The following is a 24518-nucleotide window of genomic DNA, read 5'->3' on the forward strand; positions in this document are numbered from 1 at the left end:
AGAGCAGTTTGTTCTTGTCGAGCATTGTGCCACATACTCATTTCGCTATCCCCACCGCCCTTGAAATAAATACTAGATTGGCCATTGTCTATATATATGTGAAATAAATCAAACCTTCCTTTTCACCTACTTTTCTTTGAATCGTTGCAGATGTCGAAAGTTGTTGCCTCCTGTGTCGTTAGACAACGCTTCGCACTATTGGGCGCTACAGGGCATACTGGCCGTCGGATTTTGCAGAAACTTCTTCAACTGGAGACCATTCCTGATATTGAAATCCATGTTTATGCTCGGTCTCGAGCAAAACTCGAGTCACTTTTCCCGTCTTTATCGTCTGACCGTCGGGTGACTATCTTTCATGGGAGTCTCAGCGATGAAAACTTAATCCGGAATTGCCTTGCAAGTGTGGATACAATTATTTGCACAGTCGGCGAGAATGAGAACATTCCTGGAGTAACCGTATTGCGTGATTGCGCTCAAGCCGTTCTTAGAGCCTTAGCATCGCTTCAAATGGAGGAGAAGACATGGATTCGGCCACGCCTCCTCCTCCTCTCATCTGCCACCTGGAACTCTCGTTTTGCAGCCTCCCGACCAATCGTGTTGGACTGGATGATTCGGAATGCATTTTCCCGGCCCTACAGCGACCTAGTCAAGGCCCAGGAGATGTTTCTCGCCGCTACCTCTCTTGTGTCTGTGCTGCTAGTTCAGCCTAATGCGCTGGTAGAGGAAGCTGCGACTGGGTGTGTCATAAGTACCGAGTTTGCGTACATCGCAGTATCCTATGCTGATTTGGCGGATGGCTTTGTGCAGCTCGCTACAAACCCGACGTACAAAGAAATCTCCGCCATTGGGGTCTCTAGTCAAGGGGCAAAGAAACCCTTCCTATACATTCCATTCGCCTTAGGCAAAGTGATTCGAGGCTTACTCTTCCAATTTGTGCCTGGTTACTGGCGGGCAGAGTATGCTATTTCTCGACACATGAAGGGTTGGAGCCAAAAGTCCAAGAATACATGAATTGACAATCTAGCCTTTCAGTTGGTTACATGATTTCATCTAGGCAGTTCCTATTCATTCATATTTCATCTTTCTGGTGTGTTTTTCTATTATATGGGATCTTGAGCTCCCTCTATCCCGAGCAAACTAGGCGGGTGCGAGGGTCGAGTAATAGAATCTGCCATTCTCTGTTTTTCCAGTGCTATTAACTTTTCTCTCTGTTTATTTATCTATTTGGGGGCGGTGAGGGATGTTCACTTTTCTTGTTCCATCATTTCCACACTCTTGAGTAGGTGGTATATTAAGCAAATTCGCAAAATCAAATACGTCTCAAAGGGACATCAATATAGCCAACATTTCTCATTTAATATACCAATTTAGTTATACATCCCAGGAATCTTTACCATGACATCAACAGGCATTCTGTCCAACTTTATTAGATGTCAACGTAACGTAAAATGTAATTTAGACCATATATGGAAATCAGAGCATACAACATATTATATCTGATGGTCGTATTGACCTGGTCTAGAGGGCCCAATTAATGTGTAGATTTTGAAATATATCCTCGGCTCCTTCGAAAGCACCTCCCGATTCAATCTCTTCATGGACATTGGAAAAAAGAAGATTTTCTAGAGGATCGTTGTTCGCCGCTCGTTCCTTCTCTCGTAAGCGTGTCACCCACAATGGTGTCGGATGTCGATATATTGCATGAGCCTGCCATGCTTTCAATGCGAGCTTACCCACTGCACAGTACAGCAAATCATTTGGGTTGGAGCAGGGTACCCAATCAGTGTCCATGAAAGTATTGTATATATTGCTGATAGCGTCCCAACCTCTATCAACCATAACACCTTGGTGACGATGTTGCAACTCCACTAGTATGTTTACAAAGGACTCAATGGGAAAGAGGCCATGAAGGAACCACAGGTACCTCTGTAGGCATTCAGTGGAATAGATCTCATTCGTGCACTCAATTACCTCGATGTTCCAGAGAAAAAACGCATCTCTATTAGTCACAGGTATATTAGTTGTGCCATTATCCTTACAATTTGAAAAGTTCTTGATGGAGATTTGCGCGATAAGACCTTGGACTAGTCGTTTCGTAAGGAGATGTAGTGGAATAGCCTCGTCGCAGAAGCGTAGGTACTTCGACTGAATAGACGACCTGAATTCATCAATTCTTGCCATATCTTGGGCCTCGGCGTGTTGTAGAGAGGTAGAAAACCGAGCGGCCTCGTATATCACTAGACAGAAGAGCATTTCTGTTGAGTGGGTTTCGATATCAGGAGGACAGCTGGTCATTTCAGGTCGTATATCGCAGTCATTAACATTCAAAGGGATTCGAGACTCAAAGAAATCCCTCATCTGGATATCCAAGGAAAGACCTGCAAACTGGGCAGCGCGGGAGTCGACCAATAGAATCTGCCACCACAACCGATGGCGCATTTCCGCTTCAAAAGCAGATATCAGGCTCGATCCATTGGCTTTATGAAGACCAATTCGCTGCGCGCTACGGACTGCCAATCCCGTAAGAAGCCAAAGTGATTTGTGGTCAAAATGTTGACGCATGCACACCTGGAATTATTAGCAAAGTAATATACATGCCTTAAGAACCTTTTACCAGATATAATGTAAGGGACTGCAATACAATCAAACTACTAGACTGCAGAAACTCTGCGTTGACAAGTGCCTGTTGAGTTACCGTTAAATACCTCTGCAGTAATACATTCTTGCTTTCACCGAGAGTGGTCTCGCATTCTGACTTTTTGAGGGAGTTCACTGCACATAGGTATATACTGAACATCAAAGCCTCCGAGCCACGGGACACTCGACTCTGGTCACGAGTGGCTTCGGTAATTATATTTTGAGCTGAAGGTGCATGAATCATCTTTGAGAGAGGATTGACGTTATCCAAAAATATCTGCCAAAGTTGAAAGGCCAGGCTTGGGGCTGGACGAAATGACTGTATCGATTGATATTCACAGGGGCCCCAAAGGATACTGGTTGCAGGACAAGTCGACGTGGTGGCTTGGGTAACATCTCTGGGAGTTGGTACTATAGGTAACTTTGTGGTTTTCAATCTTCAGACAATGCTAGAGAAAGTACAGTTTATAAAGCGCTCTTACCTCCTTCGATAAATGACCCCATAATGGTCTTTGTCACGTTAGTAATCACGATACTTCCGTATTCAGAAAGGTACCACGACTTACTCATTAAAGTAGCGTGGATGGCCCTCATCTTCTAATAAAATCTCGTCGGTTGCAGCTTCATTGGAATTTGACACCGTCGGCGTTGATAGCTTCTGCAATTTCATCCTGCCCTGCCGAGACTTCGCGGGGGGTCGAGCAGAACAGATCACGGAGGCGCTACGACAGGCAGAGCATGGCTGCGTTCCATCGCATTTGATTTTTCGCCGGTTGCAACGGACGCAGGAATGTCCACGTGGACGTCTTGAAACTGGCATTGTGAGATTTGTGTCAAGGCGGAACAGTTGTTAGTAATCGGAGTTAGTTAGATCGTCGGGCGTTTCAAACGATTATTCAGACCAACCTAAATTTCTGACTCAGCATTAGTTATCGAATGTTTATACACGCGATAACTTATCGACAGGACATGTGGTTGTTGGGATTGGTGTGGTTTAATGCGTCAGTATTGGGTTAATTCCTTTTTTGTTCCTTCATGACATCCAACTGAGTAAGCTGTGTTTCATCTTCGGGCTCACTAGCCGACAAGGAGACGCTCATTATTTACACCCTACCTACATTGAATGAAGTCCCCAGGAAGCTCCATCTATGACGACAAGTAACACCGCGTTATTTCTGAGGAGGAACTCAAGAGAGAAATAAGAAATTATCACATTTGAGTCGAGCGAGTCAGCACCATAGTGCTTTCGTTGCCGTGTACTCTGATCGACTCCAGCTAGTCGATTACAGAATCACCGCGAGTGGAACGCGCACTGCGGGCTCAACATACCAACCCGTCGATTGGATTTAATTCAGCCGCAGCCACGATCATTGATGGATTTCCTTTCGACGACTTCGATTTTTCTGATATCCTAGGAAAAAGGCAAAGAAACCAGAGGCGTTCTCATGATTTGATGATAAATCTTCAGGGCTCAAGAAGCCCCCTACTCTACATATAGTAGTATTGTACGTCGTTGTTATGCGAATTCATCATAGCTCATTATCGCTCTGTAGGGCAAAGGACAACTTACGGCTTACGCACAAGGCCATATAGATTTTTATATCACCAATTGATGCCATTTCAGGGTTTGAAGTCTCAGAAGAACCCCTTTTTAACAGACTTCAAATCTCACATCGGTCTTGGCGTGGCTCAGCCTACCATCTAGCTGATTGCTTGATACGAAATTAACTGAAATAGCGAGAACGTCGACCCACAGCACGGACAACACGTTACTATTTAAATGACTTTCCTAACGTTTGGAAAGATGCAAAGTTGGGCGACGTCATCAGTCTTATCCCCCCCAGTCCTTCTCGGCTCCCTGGTTGGTGCATATTTACGCGCTATTTTTATGATTCAACTTGGAGACTTGGAGTTTCACGCAATCAGTGTTCAGCAATAAAAGTTAACACCCTATCCTAGCACTGTCCGTGGTACCGTCTATGTGGTCAATATTACTTAATTCTTGATTAAGTAGGATCGCTTAAGCACACCTATGGTCTTGATACTTCCAGGTAAGCCTCATCTGAAAGGCGCGGTGACCTGATCTGACTCGAGCATACTTCAGCGACCGCATTCGATTATTGTTGCACTCCAGACATCTGTCTGTTATAGGGAAATAGTTCGATATCTTCCACCGAGCGTCAGACAAATCGATCGCCCCACATGCGAGAACGAGGCAAACGCGGCCCAAGAGGCAAATACGCTCGCCTGATATGCCAGAAATGCAGGTCAAGGAAAATCAAGTGCGTGCTACTGGACTCTGACGATATACGACCATTGGGTAGCCCACGAGCTCCAGAAAAGACTTGCGATCGGTGTCGCAGCGTAAGTCTGGAGTGTATCTTCGAGCCGACTGTGCTAGGGCGTCCTTCCGCAAAAGCGCTCTTCGCCCACCTTGGCAAGATGACACTAGAATAACAACGGGGAATTCAACGGCTAGAGCTGAGGGGCCTTCTTCATCCTCAGTATTGGACGTCGGGGAATACCTATTTGCACAGTCCGCGAATGAAAGCTTAACGTCTGAAGAAAACACCGGGCCACTTCCATTTCACCATACCCCGCGGAGACGACTCAAGACTACTTTCAAATCCATGATAGAGCCTTCCTTCTTATTGTCAGCCATCCTAGCCAAAGACCAGACTTTTGGCTCCAGTATCCCACGAGCGACGTCACCTTGGAATAAAAATCTTATTGATCTTGTTAGCGATGATATGGCGATAACGTTTGATTCCTGGTAGAATGTTACAAACCAGCACTTGTAAAAGCTAGCACTGTCGCTAACGAACAGCATTAGTTTGTCTTGACATCGATTCTTTCTACCCCAAACACCTACTTTGGTGAGGCTACGTAATCGTTTAGCCCTAGATGAATCCGCTTCTACCAATATTGCGACGAACTTGCTTTGCCCTACTTTGCCTGATTGCTCTGGAGATTCTGAAGTTCCTTCACTGAAGCACCCAATTTTGATGCAGAGCATGCAACTGGCTCTGTCGACTTTCGGCCAGGCCTTTATTTTCGTCCCCTACAGATCGCGACTCGTTCGTGGTCAGCCTTTTACTTGCAGGCTACAAAGCAACAGCTTTGACTACCTTTCAAAGTATCTCGCATGAAGCGCTAAAATCCCAATTATACATCAATCTTGCATATCAAATTGCAGATCGGTTAGAGTTGTTGCCAGCACACACTATATCAGCTGTTAACAAACCAAACTCTTTGAACTCGTCAGGGTGGGAGAATATACTTCTAGATTCGCTACAAGGCTTGCAAATCTATTACTATGATGCGTTCGTGGACGGATTTATAACAAAGCCAATCCACGTTATGCGGAAAGTCCTTGCCAACACGCAACCTCATATTGAATTATATCAACTCGTTTTGAGATCTTATCACTGTTTGCCAAAGATCATAAATCACATTCGTAAGGCTATTTCAAATGTTATCGGCATAGAGTCTGTCATCGCTATCAAGCAAAACTGGGCCAGCTTGGAGGCCATATCCGGGATCATTGAAAAAGCCGAAAACGAGTGTTTGGAGCTACTCAATCGTAGCAATAACTGTCTAATACACTCGTCCATCTGTGGAAACGGAGAGGAGTTGTTAGCTGTTGGGCCTCTTTTGGAGCTTCGATCTCATTAGATGTTTTCCTCCGTATGCAGGGTCGAGATTTTATATACCCTGGCACTTAGAGCAAGGATCACAGATAGTACAGCCAAAGAAGGTCCCGATATTACTAATCGAGAGATTGTACATGCCAGCGATCGAGTTATCGATACGTTTCACGGCTTCACGTGGTCCGAAGGTTCCTTTATCACGTTTCTAGAGCGATTTGGCAAATCATACCCAAAACAACTTGAATTCGTTTTTGAGAAGTTTATTCAATGTGTAGGTAATTTGACCCTTAATGGTGTAACTTTCCACCACCCACCTCGACATCTCATTCATGAGATTGTCAGAGCTTGCAAAAATCTCGTCGAAAACAGCATCATTAATTATAAATTAGATGGCACAATCCCCGAGGGTTTCAACCGTAGAGTTGAATTACTCGCAAAATGTGAAGAACGGCTTAGCGTTATGGGAGCTACACCGTAGAGACCCATTGATGTAGCTTTTTCTGGTGGCTGTATCCACGCTGCAGGCAGCAAACCAATCAATCTATTCTTGGACTTTATGGAAAGCCTGCGGGCGAGGGCTGCTGCAAAGCAGGAGTCGACGCAAGATCAGTCCAATTCATTTGAATTATGTGCAATCACCCAAGCAGCCGATTGCTTGATTCATTTACTGCCCTCCATTGAATGGGCCCTTTGGCCTGAGATTGGTGAATACAATCTATGGAGAGATTTCGAAAACAATACCGACTATTCTTCAATATTAAGCATATTTCCTGGTAGCAAACTGACGAGTAGTTCAATACAGTAATTACCCATAGATGGAGATGGAACATTTTTGACACGGTGATTAGCTTCTCAACTTCCTGAGATCTCTTGCTAGCGTGCTAGATAATAATAATGAATCCTCTGAACGATTTATTCTAATTAAATGATGGTATACTTACAACCAAATACAAAGGACTAATACACCAACATCCAATATGATAATAATTTTATATATAGATACGACAAGCGTCATAAGCTAGATGATACACAGTCACTTTGATCAATACCAGCAAGCGGTGAATTCCAGAAACTTACTGCAACATATCTGCGCTCCGACATGGTTATGATACCGTTATAAATGAGTCAACCTTAACAAAATCATGGTTTTTAGTGGAAGCAGGCCAACCCGCTCAGCGTGAGAACTATCTATAATCCGGCTTGCTATCCAATTTCTTGATGCATTTCATTATGGAAACTGCATTCGGCCCAGGTGCCTTTAAATCACGACACGTCGTTGGCCAAGGTAATATCTCCACTCAAGACGCTGTGCATGGCCGCGGTGCCTCCCTTAATTTGCGCTTCGACATGGGCGTTCTCGTAATCATCCAATCCAGCGATACTTTTGGCAATGACTTCTCCTTTCTACCCAGGGCGACAAGGCGGCTCTGCGGTTCAAGACGGACCCTTGGGTGCCTGTTTCAAGGGAGAAGGTGCTTGAGATTAAAATGTATGGAAGTAAAGGAACAGCCAAGAATATTGTTATAGTTAATGGATGCATTTGAGCACCAGATTAAGCGCGTGGGAATGTGTGGCAAACAAGTCAAGGGAGGCGCCGAGGCGGTCGCCAGATTGGGAACATTCAGTGGACGTTATGGAGTTGTTGATGGAATGGGGGTGGATATTAAAGGCGCAGTGGGATTAAAAATTGATTCGGATACGAACGATTAAGAAGTCGCAATATCAAGAGATGCCACTCAGGCAAACACAATGTCCGGATACTGTACCTTTCACTCGGCAGACCATGCAAAAGGTACAAAAACAAATGTTGGATTTGCTCCACCATAACCATAACGCTCTCTAAAAGCCCTATACTTAGGGTATTATATATATTGTTATCGTTTCTTTCTAATGCGAGGGTCTGTAATACATGGTAATTTATGAAAGGGCCAATTAGAGGATCAATCTCGTATTTGGCGCCACAATTCCTGTATGCAGTATAGCGTATCATGCGGGACCAGCTGGTTACCCCAGTATCTTGGAAACTCCATCTCTCCTCATCAATATAATTAATAGAGGCTTCTCTCCCAGTACAGTACAGTTGAGCCTAACTCTCATCCCAAAAACTATGTCGCGATTCTTCCCTCACCCTCCCTATGCCGAAGACCAACCTCTCTCCCACACCATACTTACAACCCACGTCCTCTCTCGCTCCATCACCACAGGCACTATCATTGGCATCACTATCACAGGCATCCGACAATCCATTCCCTCCCTCAGGCAGCCCGGGCACCTCCCCAAAAAGCTCCTAATATCGTCCGCCCACAACATCCTCGCCACAATGGCGATAGCAAGCGTAGGCCTCACTGTAAGGATGTGGGGCCGTGATGCCATTGAATGGGAGGACCGCAGTTGGAGATTGTTAGAGAATAGGGGTCAGCTTGAGACGGATGATTGGACATATGGCGGTATAGGGGTTGCGGCGGCTGTAGTGGCGTTGAGAGGGAGGACTGGGCCAGCGAAGTTTGGGTGGAAAGGCGTTACTGGGGCGATGGGGATAGGGAGTGTAGGTGGACTAGTGGGTTATTTGGCATGGAGATATGGGATTAACAGGGGCAGATTTGTATCGAAGGATGAGGAGAAGAGGAAGGGGCTCTGATGTGTAGGATGGGTAGGAGAATGAGGACGTATTCACTCCGGCACAATATGTATCCGCTCACAAAAGTTTGCGCAGAGACACACAAACATCGGACATATCCATGATACAAGCGCCAATTCCTACCCTAATGAATCCTAGTTAAGCTAGGTATCACTTAAGTTGCGCCAGGTATGAAACTACTTTATGCTAAACGAAGCATACACTCGTTACAGTCGATGGAACAGAAATTCAATCTCAACACTAGAGATCCTGCACTGTTTTGTCTTTCCCAATACTTCAGTTTGGCATTTAAGTCACGTGTTCTATCCAGAATTCAAAATCTCCATCGTCAACTCCAAGTCATGGATCTTTTACTCTAACTGCACCCGCTGCCTCTGACAGAGTATAACTCCGCCCGCCACAGCGTCCAACTATTCTGCTTCGAGCCTAATCACCCACTCCAGACTGAATACCCTTGACTAAGAGTTGGCTCATATGGCCTCTCTAACGTCTTTTCCATACCAGTTGACCTCCTATATATATAACTAATAAATAGATATATATATACCTCCTATCTGTATCAATATTTTCAATGTTATTGAACAATTGACTATGGCAATTAATGTCAACTAATATATTGGCCTCTAAAAAATGCTTGATAAACAATCCAAAGCTATATACATAGTATCCAATTCATTTTTTACTTTACTATCTTACTTAACACACTACACCTACTGACACCTTCGGGAGGCACTTAGATAAGCGAAATATATTCTTACAAGTAAATACATGTGCATTGACTTATCATCTATCCTAATATATTATTAGTGTATCAATTAGCTTCGGAATACTCTGTTAAGCGTTGTTGTAGATAGATAGTTGAGTTTGGGTCTTCCGGGCGGGCCGGAACCGGGTTACAGTTAAACGGGCTCGGCGGGTAAATCAAAATCCTAGCATAGGCGGGCCAGGGTTAGGAGAATGCTGCAGGGAAGGACGAATAGCATTGACTCCATTGAGGTACTCGGTAGCTTCGCATTGGCGTCAATATTGCAACATCATGGACGTGAAGAGCGTTATCTATTACAGGACCTGCATCCACGACATAAGTCAAGTTAGCTTGGCTGACGAATGCATGCATCAATGATAACTGTGTAAATGAAAATGCAGTAACATTCGCCACCCAACCCCCCAAAATGTGTTATTTATGTTTGAACACAGATCGGAATAACATTGATAACATGTTTGCCGTGGCCAATTGACGACCTATTTTCCACAAGGTCGAAAAACGTGATAACATTATGCCAACTAGGGGTAATACACAGTCGCAACGCTCATAAATTGACAATGCAGCATTACGTCAATCCTGCATAGGTACTCCGTAATAGCATTTTGAATCAATCGCTCCAAACCACTCTCCACTGCAACAACTATCACCTGTGGCGGTTGGCCGAGTTCGGCGGATCGTCAAAAGATGGCGTCTATTAGCATTCAATTGATACCCATTCGCGGGATTTCGGCAGAAATATACACCAGTCAAACCGGCCCACTGAAGACCCATGAAAGAGACCACGACATGGATTGAACATTCATTTACACCACTGCAGTATAATCAAGTTGGGATAGCAAAGAAAATTCTCCCCGTCACTAAGAATGGAGAGTAATCTCGGTGCCCGGCATGATACAATGGAGAGCCTGCCGACTGTGCTCTGTTGATCGATGCACCACTATGACGCGCTCCTCCGCTCATCGACAATGATAGATCAACCAACATACACACACAATGTTCGCTTGCGAAGATCGGGACGCCGTCCCTCGGCTAGCGTCAAAGGCTTCATTTCTCTAACTCTCATTCAATGCTGACCCCAACTCGCGCTCCACTATCCGCCTTAAGTGTCCGCTTACTAGGCACACCAAGATGGGGCTGTTGCGTCAACACGTAGACGATGCGCCATGTTAGAAATGCTTGTTTAGAGCCACTAGATTAAGTCACATTCCTTTATCTTCCAGGGACGGGTGTTCAATTGAGGCCATGATACATCTCAACTCGTCTCTTTCGCTTGCAAGCTCGTCGCCCCCTCGCATTATCGAAGTTGGAACAGGCTACGCCGCATTGAAGCATTTTTTAACGATCGGACATTGCATCCGCCGTGCCAGTGCATTTCATTGAGCCTTTGATCAGACGTATATTGTGTGAATTAACCCGCCAATAATAGTAGCACTATGGAGGAAGATAGGTCCAGACGGCCGAGAGCAATTGTAGGTTCTGCCACGATCAATTTGTTGCAGGTAAAAACATAGTTTGCATGTTTACTCCTACGTACCACTCGTGCGATATTGACCCTATTTTCTCTGCGCAGTCCGAAGCGACCGGCGCCAGAGTTGTGACAGGGGGGCCCACGTCCCCAAATCGTAGCTCTAGAGAGAGAACTGAGGCATGGACGACCTCCCCTACAAGGCGAATTTCGGGAGAAGACATCCCTGGAGAAGGGATACGACGACGTAGCACTGCTTTCTCACGACGTGCTGGAGGCGGTGTGCCCAGCTTAACAGCGCGGACCTCACTGGCCGAGAGAACGCAGGGAAAGTTTACCATGGCTGGCCCTGACGAGACGCCTCAGTTGCGAACTGCCCATGAACCATTTGTTCAGCCAGGCTACAGTGATCTCAATCCATCATATGACCAGCCAGCCAACACAAAGCCTGTATGGAGTTTGGCCAAGCCGTTACCACGCGTAGTGCGGCCAGGCATGGTGCCAACCAAGGACGAGCTGTTGCAAGCTCGTGCAAATGCACAGCTCCCCGCTGAGAATTCACAGAAGCTAGGCCTTGACGTTGATCCCAACGAACTCGAGCAGGGTCGGATTGATAAGACGGCAGATCCGCGCAAGATGGCTGCCCAGGTTAAGGATGCTCGATTACAGCGTGAGACAAACTTCATGAATAAAATTCTTACCGGTGATACAGAGTTGTTGAGACAATCTTCACGCTTATCTCGAACGTCATCCGTTCAACGATCTCGCCCTCCCGGATGGGATATTGTGGTTGATGATCACTTGTCAATTGTTCCAGAAAGTGACACCCACACAGAGGGTGAAGCTCAAGGCCAGCACGAACTAAGCGATGAATATCTCCAGGGTGGCCATGAAGACTCCGGTTCAAATCCAGTTCTGGAACGTCCAGCAGACAAGATAACAAAAATTCCAAGCCTGGATGAAGCTGCATACCCGGACGACCTACACCCGCTTGTGCAGGACCTTGTGGAAGTTGAGGTGCACAACAACCACACTACCTGGTCTGTGATTCGCACGCACCACCGTGAAGCTTTGGCTGAATCGCTAGCTGTATTTGTTCAGCTGACCATTGGCTTCTCTGCTGATCTTGCTGTTACTATAGCAAAGGCTGGCAATCCCAATACCACAGATTGGGCCTGGGGCTTCGCCACCATGATGGCCATCTACCTTTCAGGTGGTGTTTCTGGCGCCCACCTCAACCCAACCATAACCGTCATGCTCTGGTTCTATAGAGGTTTTCCTAAGCGCAAAATGCCCGAATACTTCATGGCCCAGTTCATTGGCGCTTTCTGTGCCGCTTTAGCTGCGTATGGGATTTATTATCAGTCAATCCATCAGTGCCTTATCTCCAACGCAAATTCAAGTGCAGATATCATCAACAGTTTTGTGACCAGTCAACGTGAGACATGGATTGACCCTGCCACAGCATTCTGGAATGAGTTCCTAGGAACTGCCATCTTGACTGTGGTCATTTTAGCACTCGGTGATGACCAGAACGCCCCTCCAGGTGCTGGCATGAACTCTCTTATCATTGGCCTTGTAATCACCTGTCTGAGTATTGCCTTTGCATACCAAACCGGGGCTGCATTCAACCCTAGCCGTGACTTTGGGCCGCGACTCGCTCTTCTTGCGCTCGGGTATGGAAAACAGCTATTTACCAATCCTTATTGGTTCTACGGGCCGTGGGCGGGCTCTTTGAGTGGTTCGTTTCTTGGCGCCTTTTTGTATGACTTTATGGTATTCACTGGTGGCGAATCTCCTGTCAACTATCCCCTCGAGAGGACTCAGAGATCTCTTAAGAAAAGCCGTACGAAGTGGGAACGTAGACTGAACGTTGCCCGCGAAAAGATGATAGACAGGATATCCCCGTGAGCAGGAGAGCATTTCACTGCGGATGAAAGGCCGCGCTGCTTTTAAACAACTTTACTGAATGGTCGTTTCCTCGTAATCCTAACATTGAAGCCTGTGAATTATAAGCCTTTCAAGTTCGCCCATTTATTTCTAATGCCAGAAAGCAATAAATACATCGTCGACTGTGGAAATTCTCATATCAGTTTTCCAGTAGACATAATGACCCTGATAAGCCATACACGTATAAGACAAATCATACCAGGAGTGACTACGTTCAATATCAATTGAGTCAATGAACTCACATTTCTACCTTATAATACAGGCAGCAATGGGGTTAACTTTCATCAATCATTACGAATGGAGATCATGTGTTTTAGGACTCTATGCCACCCGGCTCGTAATTTACATTAGCTACACGAACAAATTAGAAATAATCCAAATTAGTGATACATTGATAATGATAGTTTCTCCATATGAATAACTTTCCTAGGTGTGACATGCATTCAAGTTCGCCTTTTGTCTGTAGATAAACATATAATACTGTCATGATTTCCCATGATTCGTCCTCAGCCTACTGTCCTGCGATCTTATTTAATTCCATCAGAGGACTTAGATTGTTTCCATAGGCTCCGAATTCTTTTGCCCAATATATAAAATCCACCCAGTCTCGTTAGAAGGAGATAGGACACCAGGGCCTTGGAAGCAGTGAAAAATAAAACGAAAGGAGACAAGAAAGAACAGAACTTATAGAAACGGAATTGGATCATTCTAGTTGCAATAAAACCTAAAACACCGCAAGCCTAGGGAATGCCAAAATTATGAAAGTACGAAATAGAAATTTTTCTAGTATGCCCACCCGCTGGACCACTGAAGGGAAAACGGGGACGGTGCTTTTTGCCTTGGTAAGCCATCTCAATAAATCCGAATGGGCGGAAGGGTGCCGAGATATACAGATGAATGATTGCATATGCCGCATACAAGCTGATAAAGAAGCAAATGGGGTCAATCGATAGTTGGAATGAAACCTGTAGGTATCTTCTCCCAAGGTCTTGCAAACGGGTTCGTGTTTCTTCATGTTTTGAATGTAATGCCAAAAAAGAAACAGAGTCATGCCCCCATTTTCTATCCCGTTGCCGACGGCGAACTGCCATCAGACCTCATCCATTCCTAAATTGTAGCTTGGGCGGCGGCAGCTGTGCTGTTAGCAGTACGAATTTAAGGATTGGGACTTTAAGGAGGCATTAGATTGTGCTTTCCCATGTTGCACCCATTGTTGTAAAACTGTACAAAACAGTGATAGTGACATTTTTCCTCATGGACCAGTTAATCAGCCAGTGTGGGTCGTATGGGCCATTGAAATCAACGATCCTCTCATCAATAAACGGAATAGCTGAAGTGTCCAATCCTAGAAGAGACAGAGTTTGAGTATCGTCACTGGCAATACTTATTTTGATATTCCTCATCCCAATACCTTGTTCTGATTCGTTTATAGCTGGCAATAGGAGTGTCGAGCGAGATTTTACAAACTGATGATGTTTGACACTTAATGGTTTGATATATCATAAGAAAACACTTTTCTCTCTTGACTGTGAAATAAAAATCAAAATCTAGTCGCTAACCGATGCAGTTGTGCAGTGTAGATTCTGTGACGGTCATATTGTTTATGATCAAAGTGCAGTACCCTATCATAGTCTGTCGAAATGAAACCTATATCCTCAACAAGAAAATTGGAACGAGTCGGATCAGCTCCACCTATATGAGAAAGAAAGATGAATATCCGCCACACTTATGGAGTTCGGCTATTAATTAATTCACCTAGCTAAGATATTAGGATCTAACACTGAGAAGACCTATTACGAAACTGGGGAGATATAAAAAAACATCCTATATGGCTGATTACACTCACTGCGGAATTATGATAAAAATGGAGAAGGATACAAGGTCAAATATAATTAGACTAAAATATAAGCTTCTTTTGGAAATGAAATCTGAAACATGTACCACCATTGTCGATCAATAATCAGTGTTGTCTCGTTTTCTTTATCGGTTGACGGCTCTTTGTCTCTGATCTTCCTAAAAAGCCCCATTGACAAGGGCCTTGAAATAATATCATGTGATACTATTGCTAAACATATCTTGTGGTTTTTAAAATTCAATCCAGATCCTTTCTAAATTTGGTGATTTATTGGACCATTTTCAATTGTTCCATATTCTAGCTTCTACCCACGGTCTTGGTCTTCAATTTAGACCCAGATACCTGCTTCTCTTTTATTTAAGCTTTCACTCTTTGAACGCTTTCGGTGCACTCATAAAAGTGTTACACCAAACTATAATAGTATTGTCCTTGGAGTTAGGCGTTGATTTATATTTATTTGAAGTATATCTTGAACTGTCTCATTGTAGCATCTCGGAAATGGCACCACAGCTCCTATAATTGTAAGATCTGGATACGAGTATTGTATCTTGCATCGCCTATTCATCATATAAGACACAGATTTGAACAATAACAATGGAACTGCATTAATAAATGTTGTTGGGTATCCATTATATCCAAGACAAGGGACCTTTCTCCTCTAACTTTACGCTACATAATTATCACCACTCTAAATTTATCTCACTATAATTGTGTCAAATGCATGTTTAAGAAGATTGATCCAATTGGAGTCTTGCGAGTAAATGCAATATTAAGCTATTATACCCCAGGAAAATATATATGTAATATGCTGCAACAATACTCATTGAACGTATGCCCAATTACAAGCCCGATAGTATATTTGAAACACACTGTCTGATTAAAACAACATCAAGAAAAGAGAACTTTATATATGCCATGCACCCACAGAAATCATTTGGATCATACTCCACACTGGTATAATGACTCCAACTCATGTGAATCTCTGAATTGCTGCTGAGATGATGTGATTGACTTGTGAACCGTACCTGTCGAGTGTACAGTCTTTTGATCTAAACAGAACTGCGATTGATGAACGGCATTGAAGGCGTCAATTACCAAGATCATCATGATGCAATACAGAGGAATAACATGACCTTCGTGTTGGCTTAAATCATCACTCTAGCCCTTTGCAAGTTCAATATTTCGGTAGATGCATCTGATATAGATCATTATAGTTGAAAAGCTGGATACAATAACTAAATAATTTAACTTTGAATTAATACTGTCACCTCATGACCGCTTTAGAAAAAGCATGAATAATATCGCATAAATTGTAATAGATGCCAGTTGGAAAACAATACCAGTAATTACAATGTTTGCCCCAGGAGTTGTGTCTTGAGGTTACGCGCTGGATGCAATAGAAGCCATAGCTCCCCCGATAGCTTGAACCACAAGTGAGATCACGTCGAGGTGGAAAAGATATAGAGATAAATTCGTGGAGCGATGGGGGGTGTATGGGGAATAAATATATCGAGGGTTATATACAGCCCTGCTGTGATGAATATTGGTGCTACCACACTCTCAGACCATGGAAATAGAAATCAGTGTCATATGATTTATCAAGTATCAAAGTAGTAATTTGAATAAAAAAGGCATCGCTATTATAAGTGCCGCCAAGGCAAAAATTTAACTATAGTATGCGTTAATGATAGGCCGGCAAGATATTGCCACTGTAGAACACACCTAAGGCGCCGATTTCAAAGACAAGCGTCTACAGTACGCGCTTCCACATAACCTGAAATGGATATTTAATTAGGAAGGATCCAAAAATGACACAAAGAATAGGGTTAGGGTTAATTCTCCGAGGGAGGGTATGTAATCATAATTGGTTTGACCGTAAGGAACATTGCAGGCATAGCAGCCTACAGCTAGTTGTTCTGCAGAAGGAGGGCTAGATATTTGAGTCATGCTCCTATGCTCTCTGCGTGTAATGACATAAGAGTATATGACAGACGCCGAGAGAAATATCGAGAAACAAAACCGACTTAACAATTTGAATAGATTGTCGGGGAAAAGACTACTTCAGAGAGAGTGAACTACGGACTATATATGCAATTTACATGTAATTTTCCCTGAAGGATAACTGTCAATAAACGTCAGGAAATCAAATCAGAAATAAACATTTAGGTCCACGTGTAACTAAGTGACTCTATTGCCGGCGATATATTCACCCGTTCTATTATTTCGTAAGAGTAGTGTTGGCGAGGCTACTTGGAAAACATGAAGTAGCTTGGTTCTTCACCTCGATGCTATTTTTAATGATGCTAGGGATATCAGAGCCGCAAGTTAAATTATATGTTTGATGTGGTTGGCTCTGTCCAGAATTTTCGATTATGTTGGAGTCCTCAGCTCTCGACTTTCGAGTTCTCAATCGACGGCAATCTCTATTTTTATCTTGATAGAAAGACCAACGCAGATTGGCTGTGTCGGAAGAAAACAATGTTGGGGGCTATAAATGGGGCTGAAAAAAGTTAGTCCTAGTAGGGAGTAGTACGACGGGCTAGGAACAGACTACTCATGCGGCATTCTTATTTCCAAGTTCCAGCTCCCGGGCTTCCATTCAAATCAAGCTCGCTACTAACTAATGTGTAACGACAACCAACCCATTCTTCACCATTTAGAGGGACCACTCCACAGAAAGTAAGCACCTAGTCAAGCGAGAGACTAGTAGAATCGTCTTGATTGGCCACATCAGGTTATTCGCCCTAGCATAGGAGTGCTTGGATTAAATACGTCATCTGTTGCTCGGAGTCCTCATTAATCACAATGCAAATTGGTAGCTCGAAACAACGACGAGTTAGTGGCCGGAAAACAAGAAGTGGGTGCTTAACTTGCAAGTATGTTACTGCTATCGCACTCCGTGCTATTTACTTACTAAGGGTGATCACTGAAAGAATCCGACATGTCAAATGTGGCGAGGAGAAACCAGAGTGTATTCAATGCAGACGAACAGGGCGAAAATGCGATGGCTACGACAGCAATAACATTAATGTGATCAAACCCATAAATACCACAAACATGAATTTGGCTTCAGTTCTCATCGACGGGATTGGCCCAGACAAGGGTAGAGTGTTATATCCTGGGACAAGAGAAGAACGAAAATATGTCCACTTCTTTTGTACAAAAACGTCGCAGGCCATGTCTGGAATCTTTCCCACCAACTTTTGGTCATTCCTTTTGCCGCAGCTCAGCCAGAACGTTCCTGTGATAAGGCATGCAGCCGTAGCGGTCGCTGCACGCCACGAACATTATCTCCACCCCGAAACGATATCGAAAGACAAGAGTGAGCAATTTTCTCTACAACAATACAACAAAGCCATCAAGCACCTCATGTGTGATATATCATCCCCCAAAAAGGGTCTCGATATTACTTTGATTACATGCTTCCTATTTGTGGGTCTAGAAATACTTGGTGGGAATCATCTCCAGGCACTGCAACACATGCGGGCGGGAGTGCAAATACTCTATGAAAAAGGCTTGAATACTACTTCAATTCTTCCCATAGAAATAGAGAGAGAACTTTTTCATTTCATACTACGAATGAATATCCAACTCTCGTTATTTGGACATCCACTCATGCCATTTAACCTAACCTCTGTAGATGAAGAATTATCGTCTCAAGGAAAAGGATTTTGGTCTGATATTTCTGGTGCTCGGCACTCACTGGACCGACTTATGAACAAGGGATTACACTTGATTCGAGATGCTGGACTGGAGAGAACTACAAAATGCCAACTTTTCAGACCGCGCCAAGAAGAAATCATCCAACAACTCCAAGCTTGGGAAAAGACCTTTGATAGGCTTATGAAAAGCCCTCGAAAGTGTATATCATCTCTTGATCCTCGAATACCACTATTGCTTCGTATAAATCATGGTATCTCTTTATTGTGGGTGAAAAACTGCCTGGCGACAACTGAGTTGACATACGACAACCACCACCCGAGTTTTGAAGCAGTTGTATGTTATGCGGAAGATTGGATTCGGGTTGCAAAAGACTTCCAGGAAAAAGCGACGGGCGAAAATCCAGAAAGTTTTACACTCGAGGCTGGAATTATCCCTATGTTATACTGGACTGCATCTAAATGCCGCCATCCAATAATTAGACGAAGGGCCATTCAAGTTCTACGTGCTCACCCGGCAAAAGAAGGCCTTTGGAATACGGCTCTAATGGTTGGGGTCGCTGATATGATTGTGAAGTTTGAAGAAATGAATATGGAATATTTACCAATTGAACAAAGAATACCGGCCGATAAAGCCCGTGTATACGAGACCCTCATGCGAAGAGGAGATGAAACCGATCCTTCCCGCCCCTGTTATGTGAGATTGTGGTATAAGCCAGATGGGCCCAACGGACCATGGGATTTTCAAGTTAAATATGTCTACTAGATTGTAGAATAATATGAATAGCTCCAGTTTTCTCGGCATTTGACTAACTTTGGCATGACTATTTCATTCTCATGTGTCCAATGTGTCTGGCAGGGTGACTGATAATTTCCTTCATAAAAGAAGTATCATATTTTAATTGTTTTATAGAATACCCCTCGATGTGTCTTATGAAATCTAAAAAGTCTTAGATGCAACGTCCCAGTCTGGTTAATCTTCTTGCCTTGTCTCTATAAGTTTGAGAACCTTGATTCAATCGAGAAGTATGTATACGACATGGGTATAAATATCTCTATTCCTACAGAAAGTACAGAGGCAATCTGGATTGATTTTACAGGCTAGATCTTATGGAAGCTTCTTGACTATAATAATTAATTTTTACCTATTAGGTTGATTCTGCAACAATTGAAGTTAGTATGTGGCTTAACGATCTGTCAGCCAGGATAAGAGCCAAATCAATAACCTCCCAAATAAAGGGAACCCCTTTTGACGTGGTGGTTTTTCGATCAACACGATCAAATTTCACCTGTTAAATTTACTAAATATGTTAGGTTAGTTAGAGAAAACAATTATTAAATGACTAATCTCTAGAAATTGGACAGATCTCTGCTTGTGGGCTAAGTAACCAAACTACTCAGGGTGTATGTTCTTCTAAAAACCGCCATGGATCTCTGGCACCACGGTGGTGAGATAAAACAAAAGCATATATAGGTCTTAGATGCCCCAGTGTGTGCTCTGTATGAGCTTTGCAGCTAAGTGTAAATCATGGGTTTAACGACCTTGTAAAATAGATGCTTACTAATCATCCAAAGGTTCGGTGTGATGCAGAGCGAGTAACGATATTAAATTTCACCGACATTTCGTAAAGCGGGAGACAAATGTTTGAATATAGCGTCAAAAATTAGACGTGATAGTACATGAAGCTATACTAGAAGCAGGAAAGCTATATACTTTCCTTGCCAAAGATGGAAGTTCTATCTCCTTTTATAGGCATAATTTGTACTACGGATTAGGGCTCTATTTAAAGGTTCGTCACATGGTTTACACTATGTCTCTATTAAGAGGCAAGTCCTTATGTAGCGATATTTCTCCGCACACGTTGTACCGCGGGGTCGTAGTCAAACATGCAACTAAGAAAATCCTTCAACTATAAACAGGAAAGTCCGAACACTTTGGTTTCTGTTCAACATGTGCAGGTCTTGTCAAACTAAAATTCTTATTTACCTCTTGCGCTTGAATTTTGAACTGTAGTTTAATACTGTTAAAGTACGAGTGTTTTTAGTTTGGTTTTTGTTTTCTAGTATACTCACCACGGTTCGATGACATCGTCTATTAGCCTTCCTGAATGTGGTCTTTGTGGGTGCTTTTCTTACGTCTATGAAGGAGTCTATCATCGAACTAGACTACACCACTTACAAAGGAGTTGACCAATGCCTTGATATGCGATTTGCGGCACCACCTCTAGGAGAAATTCGCCTTAGTGCACCGCAAGATCCATTGCAAGCCCTTGTATTCAAGATGCTTCAAATGTATGTACTTTCAACTAGGAAAATTCACCGTGCCAAGACTAATAACAGCCTCATAGTTCGGACCCTTATGCGTCAGAACTGGGCAGGATATCGGTGCATCTCTAGAAGAAGATTGCCTATTTATCAATGTCTTTACTCTGTCCACTGCAGACCATAAATCTAAGCTCCCAGTATATGTATACATTCAAGACGGCGAATATGTGAAAAACATTAACGCAAATTATAATAGGACTTGCGTCGTACAAAATTCCAAAAACGGACTTGTTCTCCTCAACTTCGAATTATCGTGTCAGTATTGTCGGCTTTCTCGCTCAAATTGATGTTCCATTTCCTTTGTCGTTCGCCAAGTAGGCCAGAACGTCGATTCTTATATGGCACCAATGAAAACATCTTCATCACGCTCATTGTACCCAGCTAGGTGATGTGCAACTGAACCCGCCCCTATTGAAGCAATATGTATTACGACGCGGTCGGGGTCTCTGCCAAATTGAATTGTATGTAAGTTTTCAAGCTTCCAGTTGTGATTTTGTATGATGGATGTCTCTCACTCACAAGATGGATATATTTTTAAACCCATTGGAGGACCTTGCGCTTTTATTAAAAGATGCAGATTTTATTAATACTACAGGTTCACTCAATTGCCTTCGCTGTCTAGATATTGATACTATACAGCGTATCAATATCCTATCACCATTTCCATGAGGCCCTAGTGGCCCTTTACCCCTCTGGTACTTCTTGCCTGTCATCGATGGTGACTTAATACCCGGTAACCTCTATTAATCTTTTTAAAAGGGAGAGATCGTCACCTTCCTATGCTAGTTGGCGATGATACCAAAGAAGAGTCTTATTTTGCCTTCAATGCGCCAATAGAGACCGAAGTTTCTTCTTTTTCAAGGCTAATTACGCGGGTTTGAAATCAAATTAGCTTCAATTAATCAATGCCGCATATCCACTCATACCACCATGCAATATATTTCCAATCGGCGTCTGCACCATATGGGGAGAGCATGTTTACCTGTCCTGGGAACCATGAGAACAGTTCAATGGCTCTTTATCTTTCTCCTGATAGAGTTGGAACTACCGATGGAATGTTCAGGATCCTGTCAATCTCGCACAGGGCATTGGAGTACCTCCACATGTGAGACCACTGCCATATTTGAATATCCGTATGCAGAAAATATTGGTCCAGATACATATGCACCTGGTGGCTTGAATCCGCCTATGATCCCTATAACAATGAACCATTGAATTAGGTTCATGACAACGTTGGATCCAAATACACGGAAGAGCTATGAACCACCTGTGTGGGAAGCATGAGGGCAAGGCGACACAGGCTATCCCTTAAAATTTGAGCTAAATGAAACAATTAAGGAGTCCATTCATCAGGAATGGACACAGCGCTGTAAATTTGGCATTCTTTATCCAGCTCAATGCAAGTATAAAACTCCAGGCTATTTTGGGTTAACTTCACTTGGCCATCGGCTGATGAGGGTTATTTGAATCAATTGACACCGGGGCTTCTAAGCGCTTTCTGCTGGATACGCATCGCACAGTGCCGGAAGATTCTTGCGACAGGAACTATAGATGTAGTTTATACCCGTAATTTTTGGCATCTTAAAGCCACATAGATTGTTTCATTCAGAGGTTACTGTGTCACTAGTTTCCTAAATCGAACTATACCTCCTACCGCATCAGGTATATTCATTCTTTACAGCGACGTGTCAAATGTTTTATTTAACATTGAAAATAGCCCTACATATATACCATTGAGTCCTGCTCTACTAGTCATAGCTGATAACAATCAAAGTCACTGCACATGTAGTCTCAACATTGAAGTGGTTTTATACACCTATGTATTAGTTTAGCCTAGCAACATGCATGCACCATCATATTTTTACGTCATCTCCAGAAAGGCCCACTATCAATGAAGCTGTCTCAGGTCCAGCATTTATTGAAAGCTACAGGCTAGAGCTCTGATCATAGTCACTGCATCAATTGGTTCCTTTACAAATCAGTAAAAATCGTTAAAGCTGCATATTATATTTGTTTATTGGCTCTTAGTCGATGTAGAATTCGGAAAAACTGTTAGCTTTCTATTCCAGTAGTTTCTTAAAATCTGGACTCCTTTCTAGTGCTTCCCGGAAAGATGATAGTCGTCCACCCACTATCTATAAGCAATGTCAGAACCTTTTCCGATTGGTAAAATACCTTGTTCAAAAAGAATAAACTTCATGTAGGATATATACTAACCTGGTGACTCTCTTCTATATCTCCTCCACCAAAAAGGTTATACCCGTTAACATATTGCATAACCTGCACCAGGTCCTCCTGAAAAATATCGGGAACCCCTTTCAAAGTCAGACCTTTTTTAAAGGTTTCTTGATCAAGACTTTGAAAAACCACATCGAGGCTAAGATCTCTCATAATCGTCACAAGTTCTTGGATTGTATACCATTTCTCAGCGAGGTTGAGTTGACGACCAAGTGACTGTTCCGGCTTTAGAAGGATGGCCTTGATGAATTTGCCAATGTCAATATATTCGTCGATGATTGGCAGTCTCGTCGTCTCATTAGTAGGTTCTGGCCAGAACATCCCATAAGACCTCGATTCAGGAGAAAGATGAGCGAGTGCATCGATTACGATCTTGGAATATGTCCCGATATGCACAATGGTGTGCGGAATGCCTAGTGATCTTATGTAGTCGGTAACGCGGGCCTTACTGTCAAAGTGTAGAACCCTTGTAAGCTTATTATTTGTGACTAGTTACAAAATATCCTTAGTATTCATTTCGTCTCGGGTGAAGAAGATATCTAGTAAAATATTGACCTACTCTTTGAGACGTTGGGAAGACCGCTCCAAATTAGATGCTTAACATCGAGTTCCTACTCTCAGATATTAGCAATATAACTTGCCATATCGCTGCAAATTTTTACCTTGGCTATATCCGCAACATTTTGTCCTTGCTTTGTCTCGGCCGCAAAATCGAAAGTCTCAAAGAAGGTTGTTACAGCATATACTGCATAAGCACCTTTTAAAGCAATGCGCAAAGCTTCTTTATCTTCAAGATTGGCCTTGTGAAGGGGCTATTTTAGCACGATATCGAAGCTCTCCATAATGGCCGGTAAGACAAACCTGGATAATCTCAGCGCCAGTCTCTGCCAACGCTATCGCAGCCGGTTTTGATGGGTCTCTAGTAACGGCTCGTACGTGAAACTCTTCCCTAGCGATAGGATCATTGAGTATGGCTCTGGTAACTGATCCTCCCTGGACACCGGTGGCTCCAAATACTACAAGAACCTTCTTCTGATCCAAAGGCATGGTGCCTCTTTTCCCGTATGGTTAGGGTTGTGTTGATGTCTTAACACGAGTATAGGAAAGTGATACGCTGCTCCTGAAGAGAAGGGGGGATAATTTGACTGCGAATTTAGTATGATCACAATGGATCTGAGACTGCAGGTTGTGGTTCATTTCAGGGACAGGCGCCAGCTTTATATGGAGGAAGCCGCTCAGGAAGATCACTCAAGCATTTGAACGAGCCAACCATGCTTTTTCGAGCAACAACTTTCTCATTCTTTTCGCCCGTTTCTTTAATTCTCCTTGCTTGTT

The 24518-nt window shown here is 43.3% G+C and overlaps 8 protein-coding genes across 8 annotated transcripts; 6 read left to right on the forward strand and 2 right to left on the reverse strand.

The window, feature by feature from the left end:
• Positions 1–150: 150 nt before the first annotated feature.
• BGW36DRAFT_412685 (uncharacterized protein) lies at positions 151–1011 on the forward strand (the record flags this gene model as incomplete). Its single annotated transcript, XM_046219218.1, has 1 exon — positions 151–1011. One exon carries the CDS (start codon positions 151–153, stop codon positions 1009–1011), a length of 861 nt encoding a protein of 286 aa, XP_046065184.1.
• A 394-nt stretch (positions 1012–1405) lies between these two features.
• BGW36DRAFT_352718 (uncharacterized protein) lies at positions 1406–3475 on the reverse strand. Its single transcript, XM_046213393.1, has 4 exons — positions 3204–3475; positions 3120–3147; positions 2615–3058; positions 1406–2568 (listed from the first exon to the last, which is right to left on the reverse strand). The coding sequence occupies exons 1-4, from the start codon at positions 3455–3457 to the stop codon at positions 1519–1521; spliced, it is 1776 nt and encodes a 591-aa protein (XP_046065185.1). The 5' UTR covers positions 3458–3475; the 3' UTR covers positions 1406–1518.
• Positions 3476–4751: 1276 nt separating this feature from the next.
• Positions 4752–7092, forward strand: BGW36DRAFT_442583 (uncharacterized protein; the record flags this gene model as incomplete). The annotated part of the gene is given in 10 exon segments (XM_046221584.1): positions 4752–5041; positions 5080–5410; positions 5519–5721; positions 5741–5964; positions 5986–6048; positions 6079–6094; positions 6125–6200; positions 6225–6279; positions 6313–6744; positions 6766–7092. 10 exon segments carry the CDS (start codon positions 4840–4842, stop codon positions 7090–7092), a joined length of 1929 nt encoding a protein of 642 aa, XP_046065186.1. The 5' UTR covers positions 4752–4839.
• Positions 7093–8394: 1302 nt separating this feature from the next.
• On the forward strand, positions 8395–8925 carry BGW36DRAFT_434013 (uncharacterized protein; the record flags this gene model as incomplete). The annotated part of the gene is made up of 1 exon (XM_046221356.1): positions 8395–8925. The coding sequence occupies one exon, from the start codon at positions 8395–8397 to the stop codon at positions 8923–8925; it is 531 nt and encodes a 176-aa protein (XP_046065187.1).
• A 1975-nt stretch (positions 8926–10900) lies between these two features.
• On the forward strand, positions 10901–13139 carry BGW36DRAFT_79178 (MIP transporter). The gene is made up of 2 exons (XM_046222595.1): positions 10901–11190; positions 11262–13139. Exons 1-2 carry the CDS (start codon positions 11125–11127, stop codon positions 13065–13067), a joined length of 1872 nt encoding a protein of 623 aa, XP_046065188.1. The 5' UTR covers positions 10901–11124; the 3' UTR covers positions 13068–13139.
• Positions 13140–17562: 4423 nt separating this feature from the next.
• BGW36DRAFT_421113 (uncharacterized protein) lies at positions 17563–19496 on the forward strand. The gene is made up of 2 exons (XM_046219534.1): positions 17563–17837; positions 17895–19496. Exons 1-2 carry the CDS (start codon positions 17767–17769, stop codon positions 19384–19386), a joined length of 1563 nt encoding a protein of 520 aa, XP_046065189.1. The 5' UTR covers positions 17563–17766; the 3' UTR covers positions 19387–19496.
• A 1264-nt stretch (positions 19497–20760) lies between these two features.
• Positions 20761–21017, forward strand: BGW36DRAFT_434016 (uncharacterized protein; the record flags this gene model as incomplete). Its single annotated transcript, XM_046221357.1, has 2 exons — positions 20761–20912; positions 20969–21017. 2 exons carry the CDS (start codon positions 20761–20763, stop codon positions 21015–21017), a joined length of 201 nt encoding a protein of 66 aa, XP_046065190.1.
• Positions 21018–22737: 1720 nt separating this feature from the next.
• On the reverse strand, positions 22738–24509 carry BGW36DRAFT_392070 (nmrA family transcriptional regulator). The gene is made up of 5 exons (XM_046217652.1): positions 24045–24509; positions 23846–23983; positions 23743–23794; positions 23163–23671; positions 22738–23080 (listed from the first exon to the last, which is right to left on the reverse strand). The coding sequence occupies exons 1-5, from the start codon at positions 24228–24230 to the stop codon at positions 23006–23008; spliced, it is 960 nt and encodes a 319-aa protein (XP_046065191.1). The 5' UTR covers positions 24231–24509; the 3' UTR covers positions 22738–23005.
• Between the last annotated feature and the right edge of the window lie 9 nt (positions 24510–24518).

Source organism: Talaromyces proteolyticus (genome assembly GCF_021365285.1).
Source record: "Talaromyces proteolyticus strain PMI_201 chromosome Unknown BGW36scaffold_17, whole genome shotgun sequence".
NCBI classification, from domain to species: domain Eukaryota; kingdom Fungi; phylum Ascomycota; class Eurotiomycetes; order Eurotiales; family Trichocomaceae; genus Talaromyces; species Talaromyces proteolyticus.

Bases quoted from the DNA above. Each gene is read 5' to 3' on its own strand.
- BGW36DRAFT_421113 (XM_046219534.1), top strand. From the start codon at position 17,767: ATGCAAATTGGTAGCTCGAAACAACGACGAGTTAGTGGCCGGAAAACA. The intron at 17,838-17,894 runs GTATGTTACTGC...GATCACTGAAAG, and splicing joins AGTGGGTGCTTAACTTGCAA to AATCCGACATGTCAAATGTG.
- BGW36DRAFT_79178 (XM_046222595.1), top strand. From the start codon at position 11,125: ATGGAGGAAGATAGGTCCAGACGGCCGAGAGCAATTGTAGGTTCTGCC. The intron at 11,191-11,261 runs GTAAAAACATAG...TTCTCTGCGCAG, and splicing joins CCACGATCAATTTGTTGCAG to TCCGAAGCGACCGGCGCCAG.
- BGW36DRAFT_352718 (XM_046213393.1), bottom strand. From the start codon at position 3,457: ATGCCAGTTTCAAGACGTCCACGTGGACATTCCTGCGTCCGTTGCAAC. The intron at 3,148-3,203 runs GTAAGTCGTGGT...AACGTGACAAAG, and splicing joins CATCCACGCTACTTTAATGA to ACCATTATGGGGTCATTTAT. The intron at 2,569-2,614 runs GTAAAAGGTTCT...TAATAATTCCAG, and splicing joins AGTCCCTTACATTATATCTG to GTGTGCATGCGTCAACATTT.
- BGW36DRAFT_392070 (XM_046217652.1), bottom strand. From the start codon at position 24,230: ATGCCTTTGGATCAGAAGAAGGTTCTTGTAGTATTTGGAGCCACCGGT. The intron at 23,672-23,742 runs GTAGGTCAATAT...TTTTGTAACTAG, and splicing joins TCTTCCCAACGTCTCAAAGA to TCACAAATAATAAGCTTACA. The intron at 23,081-23,162 runs GTTAGTATATAT...CATTGCTTATAG, and splicing joins ATATAGAAGAGAGTCACCAG to ATAGTGGGTGGACGACTATC.